This window comes from Beta vulgaris, chromosome 7, assembly GCF_026745355.1.
Source record: "Beta vulgaris subsp. vulgaris cultivar EL10 chromosome 7, EL10.2, whole genome shotgun sequence".
In the NCBI taxonomy this organism is placed as follows: Eukaryota; Viridiplantae; Streptophyta; class Magnoliopsida; order Caryophyllales; family Amaranthaceae; genus Beta; species Beta vulgaris.
This window is the reverse complement of record NC_079208.1, coordinates 48,892,193-48,903,414: the sequence shown is the minus strand read 5'-3', so window position 1 is coordinate 48,903,414 and position 11,222 is coordinate 48,892,193. Positions and strand designations below refer to the sequence as shown.

Sequence of the window (11,222 nt, the reverse complement as noted above, 5' to 3'; positions counted from 1 at the left end):
ATATTAGGGTATTAAACTCCCAGGTTGTGTATCATACACTTTTTTTCTAAAAAAAAAGAATATTATTGTCTCTTTAAATATATTTTTTTCTCTACAAAGACGAAAATGAAATTGTACATTAATTGGTTAGTGTGTCTTTCAAATGTGAAGTTGTGAGTTTGAGTCTTAAAGTTTCTATAGTTTAAACGCAAATATAGACACAATATAATGGAAACTCCTTACAACCTACTAAAACCACCAAAACTATTACTAATCAATTAACAAATATTAGTGAACCACTTATACTAATCCTCCCTTAGAAATTCTAATCTAGAATCTCGTAAATAAAAAGCAAAGAAAAAGAAGGAAACTACTATTTACCGTTCGTATATACTTAAAATAGCCCATATTTTTTTCAAGATTTTCCTAAACTACCCTTGTGTATACTCACTCACTCTCACACTCTCTCTCCTACTCTCATTCTCACTTTCTCTCACCTCACCCCAACCACCATAGTAAACACCACCATCGGAACCACCACCACAACGTCAACCACCAGGACAGAGGCCACATCAACACCATCGTGAGACTCACCCCACCGCCACCATCACAACAAGCCGGAAAAAGCATGAATTTTTGTTATTTTTCGGTGGAAAAACCCACCACCCCGTTGGTAGTATGTAACACACCGGAAAATTTTACTTGGTTTCCTCCACCGAATTTTTTTTCCGTTTCCTCCACTGAAGAAACGAACTATTTTTTCATTTCCTCCACCGAGGAAACGAAACAAAATTCTGTTTCCTCCATGGAGGAAACGAAAAATCCATTTTGTTACCATGGAAACGAAATGAATAGGTTACAGAATTTTGTTTCGTTTTCTCGATGAAGTAAACGTAAAAACAGTTTGGTATCGTGTCTTAGTGGTGGAAATTTTTTTAAAAGGCTAACCACATTCCGTTGGTGGTTGTCCATGACAGTTAGGTGGTGATATGCGGTGGTGGTGGTCTGCGGTGGTGGTGGGGTGCGACCGTGGCTCCGGTAGTGGTTGTTCGTCGGTGGAGGTGGTCTGCCGGTGGTAGTGGTGGTGGTGGTACACTGGTGGTGGAGGTGTTAGAGATGGAGTGGGGTGAAGTTGGATGAGAGGTGAGAGAGTAAGAGTGGGGTGAAAGGGGAGGTATGGGGGGATTTCAAGAAAAAAATACGAGCGATTTTTAGTAAATATGGACGGTCAATAGTGATTGGGAAAAAGAATTCTAACCTAGATGCCCGATAATATTTGTAATATGTCTTATTTGAGCCCTAATGCGATTTGAAAGAGCTAAAAGCCCAAGACTTTATCTAATTTTAATACTTCCTTCATTTCTTTTTAGATGTTATACTTTTTAATTTAGGATGATTCAAATTTGATGTTACACTTCCTTTTTGGATAATAACTTCTCTCTATCTCTTTCCTATCACACGAGACTCTTTTGTTTTCTTTCTCTCTATTTCTCTCCTCCAAAAATTACCTAAGAGTCCGTGATTATAAAAGTTTAACATTTAAATTGAAACGAATGAAATATATCTATTCTGAATTAAGAGCATTTAGTTTTTATCCTTTTCATCATAGGAAGATCATTGTTCAATACGCGTTTTCTTTAGCTATCTTACTGATAGAATATGAAATATACTAGGATTATATTTTGTATTTACACTCTAATATGGATAGAATTCCTAATCCTATTAGACTTATATTGTTGTAACCTATATACTCTGATCAATGACATTCACTCCAATCAAGGGAGTTTACCCAAATCTAATATGGTATCACAGCCACATTAATCTTCCAAGATATTTTTTTTTATTCTCCTTGCCCTTGTATTCGGCCCTCCCTAGCCGAACACTCGACCTTTCTCCAGTCACACCACACTTGCTTCCGCTTCTTGATTAATTCGAACCATGACAAAAGACGATGCCTCCTCCGATCCGACGACAACCCACCTCCTCCTCCTCCACCTCCCACGACTAACCCCAATTACCACCCGACTTTATCCGTTAGCAAAATCAAGAATGACATCCCGTTAATCCTTAATCGTGAGAAGGTACATTATTCTAATTGGGTTGAACTTTTTGAGATTCACTATCACCCTTATGACGTTTTAGATCATATAGATTCCACCAAACCTCGTCCCATCGATATGTCTGAGGCACTCTGCCAACGACTTGATTCCGTTGTCAAAGAGTGGATTTTTAGTACTATTTCACCAGATCTATTACAGAATATACTATGTCGTGGTTCTACGGCTCAAGAAACATGGGATCGTCTAAAAGCAATTTTTCAAGATAATAAACACACTCGTGCAGTGTCTCATGAAAACCTACTAGTTTAATTCGTTACACCTCTCTAGTTTTTACGACATCACCTCTTACTGTCGACAACTGAAATTACTTCGTGATCAACTCGCCAATGTTGACCAAAGTATGTCGGAACAAAAGCTTGTCTTACGCCTCGTCTCAGGCCTTGTTAACACGGATTTCAATACCATCGTGTTACTGATTCAACAATCAGACCCACTGTCGTCTTTCGATACAGCCCGGTCATGCCTCCTTCTTGAGGAGTCCAAGCGTGCCAATGACACCTCCTCTAACGCCACATCCTTTGTGGCCCATGGCCCATATCTGAATGCTGGTTCGAACACCCATCCTCCGCAACAAAACTCTCGCTCCGGCAGTCAGGGCTCCGACTCCCAAACCGGTGTCCGTGGCGGTGGTCGCGACGGTGGCCGTGGTGGAAGGAACGATCGAGGCTGAGCCATGTTTATAAAAATTGTTAGATTTGGAAACTTAAATTTACTCCTAAAATTAAATTCTTATTATGAAAAATTATTCAAATTGGTCTTCCTACTAAAAAGAGATTATAGATGAGCCATGTTTTCTCTTACAATGTGTTTTTTATGATTTTATGATTTTAGTTGACTTGTGAGTGATTGTTATAATTATATTTTTGATATTTTTGTTTGAACCCCCCTTTGATTTGTAAGTGAATCTGTAATTTAGAATGGGAAGAAGGTAACATAATCTCTTCATTCGGGGACACCATAGCTCCCCCCCTTCCCTTATAGAATAGAGATATGTTGTACTTTAATTCTTGAATGATATTTTACATAAACCTTTTTACCTTGATAATTAATCGCTATTATATAATAGAAAAAAATAGGTCCAAATATATGCAAAAGTTTCATTATATATAGGAAACATTATAAAAAAGTAAATAATTTTTTTCCTTGTCTAACTTCTAAATTCTGATTTCACTACAAATACACCTCTATTTTTTATCATGACCCACCATTAATTGTGAATGGTTCTTGAGAATAGTGATTTGTAAATAATTTTTTGTAAATATTTTTGTATGTATTGACGTTCTAAGTTATTAGCTTGTTTTAGTTTGTATGTTAATTTTAAGTTTTAATAAAGTTTTATGATTATTTGAGTGATTTGCGTGATTTTTATAACGTGATTTTCTCAATTGTATGGGTGAATTGTAAAGTTTCTTCCTTTAAGTGATTTGTGAGTGAGTGTTGTAAATTTATTTTAGGTAGTTTTCTTTGGGTGCCAATTTTGATTTTGACATTCCTTTTGTAATTTAGAAAGGGAAGGAGGGCAAAATAGGCGTTTCAAAAGAGGATACCATTGCTCTCCCCTTCCCTTATATAATAGAGATAATTGCTGATAATGTTATTCATGCTCTTCCTAGGAAGAGCGGTGATAGTAGTTATAGTGATTTACATTTATTACACTTTGTTCTCTCCGTTCATGATATGCAAGTTATTGTGATTATTTGGCGGTTGATTTGGTATGCTAGATATAGTGTGACTTTACGAGAAGAAAAATTTTCTCCTTTAAAAGTTAGCCTCTGTTTGGCAACACTTTTAAGCCACCTTAAACGAGTAGGTGCTAAATGTTTTAAGTCACCTAAACTAAATAGTCGTGTTCGGAGTAAGAGCTTAAATAAAACAATTTTTCACCATATACTCCTGACAAATTTCGCACCATAAACCCTTTCAACTTTTGAAATTCACCATATATCCTCCAATTTTCAAAAAATACATAAAAGACTATCCTTTTGACTAACGGTATTAGACTTTTGTTAGTCATTAAGTCCTAATCCCCCTCTAACCCTAATTAACAAACTTAAATCTAATCCTAATCCTAATCTAATATCCTAATCCTAATCTAATATCCTAACCCTTTCAAGTTAATATATTTTTTGAAAATGTAGGGTATATAGTGAATTTCATAAGTCGAAAGAGTATATGGTGCAAAAAAATTTTGTCAGGGGTATATGTTAAAAAAACTGTAAATAAAATTTATGCTAAAAAATTGGCTAAAATTGATTTGCTATCAAATATAGCATCTCAATTTATGGTGCTGAAAATTTCAGCTACCTTACCAATTCAGCTCATTTCAGCTATCTTATCAATTTCAGGTCTATTTCATCTTATGTTCCCAAACATAGTCTTAGTGTGATGATGAAGGCTTTTTTAGTTATATTAGTAAGGAGGTTAGTTTTTGCTTTCCTTCGCTTCTGGTGGAGGTACTTGTAGTAAAAAGAAAAGTATTCGTCATAATATAGCTTGGATTCCTCCTGCTCCAGATTTTTTCAAGCTGAATTTTGATGGTTCTAAATTGGAGGATAGTCAAACCTCTTTTGGCTTTGTCATTAGGAATAGTGAAGGTAGTGTGGTGCTAATCCTTTGGATCCAAAATTTTCTATTCCTGTTGCGGGAGCTTGGGGACTTTGGAAGGGGATTAGAGGTGATATCTCTCTTGGGATCAAGAATTTGATTATTGAAGGAGATAATTTCACTGTTATACTATCTATCAAAAGGGTTTGGAAAATTTCCTGGGCTATTAACGCTCTTGTTTAAGATGCAGGTGAAGATTTGAAGTGTTTTGAGGATGTCTAGATCAATCATGTATTTCCAGAGACCAATTATGCTGCTGATTGGATTGCTCATCGTCCATCGATTATACACTTCTACAAATATTACTTATTGGTTTGAGTTACTTGATGTTTAGTTTTCTGTAATCATCCACAAAGATGCTTTAGGATAACCCCATCTCTAGGTTCCTCTCTAATTTGTTCTTCCCTGCTTAAAAAAAAAAAACGAAACGTGCATTGATAAACGTAAAAAGGACAATTGAAAACTTTAAGAAGAGATAATATTTAATAAACACTTAAGATGTGTAAAATGGATTTACATTTCTCATTTCTTTAATCATTGAAACGATTTTTTTTATGATGATCCGATCCCAAATTATTTTGTGACTAATGTTTTATGGTTGTTCTAGTATAATATATGTGATAGAAATCATAAATAGTTGTTTACTTGTTTCAGCCAAATCATTTGGTTAAGATTCCCCTCAAAAAAAAATAAAATCATTTGGTTAAGAAACCCCTTGCGTTGATAAAAAATCTTGCATTGACTGATGCGCCCGAGGTTCACGTGGAGCATTTCAGTTTAGATCTCCTTCCCATTTTTACAATCCTCAAATAATTTGCTCTAAAGATGACATAATGTACGTATATTTAAATTCAGTGGAATAGAGGTCGTTTATATATAAAATATTTTTTGAGGTGTAGTTTACTGTAATTAGTTTAGGTAAATGCTGAGTTTATAGATTGGTGCTGCCCGCGTGCCCCTCGTGGGAAAACCGGATCTATTTTGTCTTACCTTTTTTATTCATTGTTAATTGTCTTTTTTGTTTTGTTCAAAATTTAGAAGATACTATTGAATATTTTATTTTATTCAAAGCAGGAATGAAGTTGTTACATAAATGAAAAATAGTACTCCCTCCATCCCAAAATATAGTTCTCATTTCCCTTTTTTCACGGTAATTTATGCAAGTAGGGATAGTAAAGATTTTTTGTTTATTTAAATAAATGTTGTATGGGAAAAGATGATTTTAGGAGAGAAAATGGAGAATAATTGGTGAAAGAGCATTAATTGTAACATTTTGATTGAATAAACAAAGGAAAAAACAAAATTCAAGAAGCAAATAAATGATTGGACACGATTTTTCTAGACAAATTATGGAAAAATGTGGACTTAAATATGGAAATGGGAACTATATTTTGGGACACCCAAAATGGAAATGGGAACTATATTTTGGGACGGAGGGAGTAGTAATAATTATAGTCCAAGGTTTTAGGCATAAAAAGTTTGGTTAAACAATAAAATTAGATGTTAATATCATCCTAAAATAAAATTCATTAGGTGTTTATACTAAGCAAGTTTTTTTTTCGATTCATATGAGCTACGAATGCAGTACAAAGTAAAAAAAAAAAAAAAACGGAGGAATTTGAACTTCTGACCTATCATTCACATTACCTCAATTTTAACTATTAGACCAAAACATCCTTAATTTGTTATTTTCCTTTTTGGGATCTTTTTGAGTACTCCATCTACCTATAATAAGTATGGCACTATGGCTGTATGGGCTTGTGGCCGTGGACGGCGGTACGTAGTTGGAGTAACTTTAACTTAATAAAGGTGTATTTGTCCAGTAAAACTTATGTCTTATTAATTTTAGGTTTCATACTCCTACTCTATCGAATGGCAAAAGTATATTCTATGGATAACATTCAACCAAACATTCATCTTAACACCTGCTATAATGGATGAAAGTTAAGTTTTCATTGTACAACGAAGACATAAACAATCTTATTCTTTTTTTTAATTGAATAAATACTCTTAATTAGTTAACCTTCATAATAATTATTGTTTGATTTATGTTCCTTTTTCACCCACTACTAGGAATCTTTTTGAGAAAAGTTTGGAATTTATAATTCAACCCATCAAAAGTAGGTAGACTGTTTGATTTGATTTTGCATGCCTTTTTAGAATTACACAGATAACTGCAACGAGCTTCTACTATTCTAAGTTAGATACTATATTTTTTTAATCAGTTTATATATGCTATCCGTTTATAAAATTTTGTTATCATTTTATAAACTAATATAAATTATGCGTAAACTAATAACTAATGCGTATAAACTGATATAAAATAATTTTAAATTAATAACAAATCCGTATAATATGAAAAATTGATATGAAATATGTATACACTAATATGAAATATGCATAAAAAAATATAACAAATATGCAAAATTGATAACATTTATGCATAAACTGATAGCATATATACATGTAAAACAAACTTGACATAAGCTCATCTCAATAACTAAGACGGTCTCAGTTAAGTTTTTTTTTCCATAATTTCTATATCAGTATATTGCATTCTGATTTATACTTTCTAGTATCATAAAAATGATAACTTTTCGAAAATTTTGTAGAGAGTATATCATTAAAGGGAGAGGAGTAATTTTATGAAATTACACAAAGTAAAAATATGTTATTTCCCATAAGGGTAACAAAATGAACATTACTCCATATATGCATGTTACATGATTTAAATTTTTTTAAGTAGACATGTGGCATAATTATATAGTTTTCTCCAATTCCAATATCGAGCCATTATGTTAGGTGAGGCTCCAATATATATACTCCTATCAAAATATATATATAAAGACAACCATCTAGTAGTTGATAGACTAACTCTTCCCACCACCCAAGAAATAAGCTAAGCAACCATGGAGCTCTTCTTCCTTTGTGGCTTAATCTTATTCCTATCTCTATCCCTTGCCTCCCTCTACCTTCTTTACAACCATAACTCCACCAAGGGATACCGGGTACCGCCCGGCACGATGGGATGGCCGGTGGTGGGCGAGTCCTTAGAGTTTTTATCAACAGGGTGGAAGGGATACCCGGAGAAGTTCATTTTTGATAGACTCAGCAAGTATGCGCCCAACCAAATATTCAAGACTTCCATCTTAGGAGAAAAGGTTGCGGTTATATGTGGCGCAGCAGGTAACAAGTTCTTGTATTCGAATGAGAACAAATTAGTACAAGCTTGGTGGCCTAGCTCAGTTGATAAGATCTTTCCTTCCTCCACCCAAACTTCCTCTAAAGAAGAATCTAAGAAGATGAGGAAGCTTCTTCCTAACTTCCTTAAGCCTGAGGCTTTACAAAGGTATAATAATGCATATGTGGTAGTATGTTATTGATAATTAAACATTTTCAACCTCACTAAAATGTTATTTCTGATAGAGTATAAATCTATTCCTGGGACCTCAACCATCAGCTTAAGCTTTTGATTGAGTTGGTCCTTTAACAATTTCATATTGATCAAAAGTTTAATAAAAGGATGGCTTATTAAGGCTTTTGTATATATAGCATCTTAACTTGATGAAGTGATGTAGACGAGATTCAATAATGTTAATTCTTTGAATATATATCTTTTTACATGAGGCACGCAGCAGTGATGTAGACATGATTCGATCTATAATTTAATCATTTGGTGCAGGTACATACCAATCATGGACACTATTGCCATCCGGCACATGGAGTCCGGGTGGGATGGCAAGGATAAAGTGGAGGTGTTCCCTTTAGCTAAGAGATACACCTTCTGGCTCGCTTGCCGGCTGTTCTTAAGCATCGAGGACCCGGACCATGTCGCGAAGTTTGCCGAGCCCTTCAACGACATAGCTGCTGGGATCATCTCTTTGCCTGTAAACCTCCCAGGAACACCTTTCAACCGAGGCATCAAGTCTTCCAACGTCGTAAGGAAAGAGTTGAGGGCTATCATTAAGCAGAGGAAGTTGGACTTAGCTGATGGGAAAGCTTCTACTACGCAAGATATCCTTTCTCATATGTTGCTAACTGCTGATGAAGATGGAAGATTTATGACTGAGATGGATATTGCTGATAAAATCTTGGGGCTTCTTATTGGTGGTCATGATACTGCTAGTGCTGCTTGCACTTTTGTTGTCAAGTATCTTGCTGAGCTCCCTCATGTCTACGAGGCTGTTTGCAAAGGTAATCAATTTTACTTAATTTGTTAGTTATGGCGGGTACTTTTTTTTTCCCAAAGAAAGTAACAAATAGGGTGGTCCAGGGAAATCGGGGACATTAAACCAATATGTTAGATTACGATGAGCCATCGAATTCGCAGTAGCATTAGCCTCTCACAAGGCATGTTGAATTTGGACCTTCTCAAAGTGTTTGGTATATGAATTGGGTCTAGGTAAAGATTTTATAGGTCAACCTTGTCTATGCTAATTGTATAAATTATTTATCATCGGACATATAAATCCAATTTTATTTTAGAGGACGAATCTTTATTTAAAGTGTTTTTAGTTGAACAAATAAATATTTTCTATAAAAATAGTTTTTCATCAAAAAAACATTTATCAGTGGGAAAGATAATCTTAAATCAGTTTCCTTTGAAATCATTTTTCCAGAAAAATATTTTTCACCTAGCGAAGCACTTTCTTAGTAGGTCCTTTATTAATATAATTTGGTTAAGTTGAGATTATAGTGTTGCTTCAAGTTTTTGATGGCTCTAAATCTGTAGATTGGTTTATTTATCGAATAGGTAATTTACATATTACATATATATATTAATAAAAGAAAACTTACTATTGTTAATAGTTCTTTTTAATCTCATGATTGAGGGTTTAATCTCGATTAGGAATACTTTGGAAATTCCTTACCCTTTCCTTAATTGTAAAGTGTCTAGCCTAACAAACGTGGGATTTTCAGTCGGATTGCGTAGCAAAAAGGTTGCACCTTAATAGAACCCTTTATTTCACCCGCCTTAAAACGGAAAATTATAAAAATAAATTATATGGCTACATGAATGATAAAAAAATGGGAAAAACTTTGTCTACTCACTAGACAATCTATCCACAAGAGATAAGCATTAATAATAAGTGAAGTCCAATCCATCATAATTTATTTATTTTTTAATTGTCCATTTCTAAGGGGTAGTTTACCTATCCTAAGATATGTCATATGGATCGTGACATTTGAATGATAGATAAGATAACCCTTTTATTGGATCTTGCAAAGCTGGCCATTGGAGCATTTACTTCGATCCTGATTTGGATGCCATCAACAAGCTGGCGCTAGCAGAGTTTATGGAAGGAAAAAAAGGGAGTAATGTAAAATATTCGTTGAAAATTGTGGCATTTGTCCTTGAAGGTCGCTGCTATAGGCTTAGAATTGTTTTGTCGTTTCATTTTCCTATTATATAAAAAAATATCTTTGTCCTTTGTTCATAGTTCATTGTTACTTATTCCCTTTATTTTAAAATATAGTTCATTGTTTGGAGTATATAGTTTACCTAATGGTGATATACATAGGAATGCAGTTCAGTAATCTAGCTTTTTTGTTCTCTATATTTATATTGGAATCTATTTTTGCAATTTAAAGTTAGTCTTAATGTTAGTGATTGTATTAAGTGTGGTTGTAAAATTATACGATGCAGAGCAAATGGAGATAGCAAAGTCAAAAGCAGAAGGAGAACTTCTAAATTGGGAGGACATACAAAAGATGAAATACTCATGGAATGTGGCGTGTGAAGTGATGCGTTTGGCTCCTCCACTTCAAGGTGGTTTTAGAGAAGCCATTAGCGACTTCATGTATGGCGGATTTCAAGTCCCCAAGGGCTGGAAGGTACTCTCCCCGTTTCCTTTGTATAAGTAAAAAAAAAAACGAAGGAAGTATATATATGATGTATTCTGATTTCGCCTTTGTGAATATATATCATACTACTTAGAAACAGGACTATTTTGTAACCCTCTATACTATGATTGATGACTTTACATGTATGAACTTTTGTAATGCAGCTATACTGGAGTGCAAATTCAACACATAGGAATCCAGAATGCTTCCCAGAACCAGAGAAATTCGATCCGTCGAGATTCGAAGGGAAGGGACCAGCACCATACACTTACGTACCCTTTGGAGGGGGACCAAGAATGTGCCCAGGCAAAGAGTATGCAAGGCTAGAAATATTGGTGTTCATGCATAACGTTGTCAAGAGGTTTAAATGGGAGAAAGTTCTTCCTAATGAAAAAGTTATTGTTAATCCCATGCCTATCCCTGAGAATGGCCTTCCTGTCCGCCTTTTCCCTCATCCTCAAATTGTTGCTGCTTAATTTGGTTAATTGATTATGCTCTTATTGAGCTAGTATTGAGGAATCTTCAATCTTGTGATAGTGTACTACTAAAGAAGTACCGTACTATACCATTATGCATGATGCACGTACCTTAAGATGTTTAAGTAGTGCTATTGATTTTGTTACAAGAATTCGAATAAAATATAGAAGTATAAAGTAATGAATTTGATTCAAAGAA

General features: G+C 34.4%; 1 protein-coding gene across 1 annotated transcript; it reads left to right on the top strand.

The window, feature by feature from the left end:
* The first annotated feature begins 7,540 nt into the window (after positions 1–7,540).
* LOC104908688 (beta-amyrin 28-monooxygenase) lies at positions 7,541–11,222 on the top strand. The gene is made up of 4 exons (XM_048648103.2): positions 7,541–8,052; positions 8,386–8,897; positions 10,351–10,538; positions 10,712–11,222. Exons 1-4 carry the CDS (start codon positions 7,613–7,615, stop codon positions 11,021–11,023), a joined length of 1,452 nt encoding a protein of 483 aa, XP_048504060.1. The 5' UTR covers positions 7,541–7,612; the 3' UTR covers positions 11,024–11,222.

Coding starts and splice junctions, on each gene's coding strand:
- LOC104908688 (XM_048648103.2), top strand. CDS start 7,613: ATGGAGCTCTTCTTCCTTTGTGGCTTAATCTTATTCCTATCTCTATCC. Junction 8,053..8,385: donor AAGCCTGAGGCTTTACAAAG/GTATAATAATGC, acceptor CATTTGGTGCAG/GTACATACCAATCATGGACA. Junction 10,539..10,711: donor AAGTCCCCAAGGGCTGGAAG/GTACTCTCCCCG, acceptor TTTGTAATGCAG/CTATACTGGAGTGCAAATTC.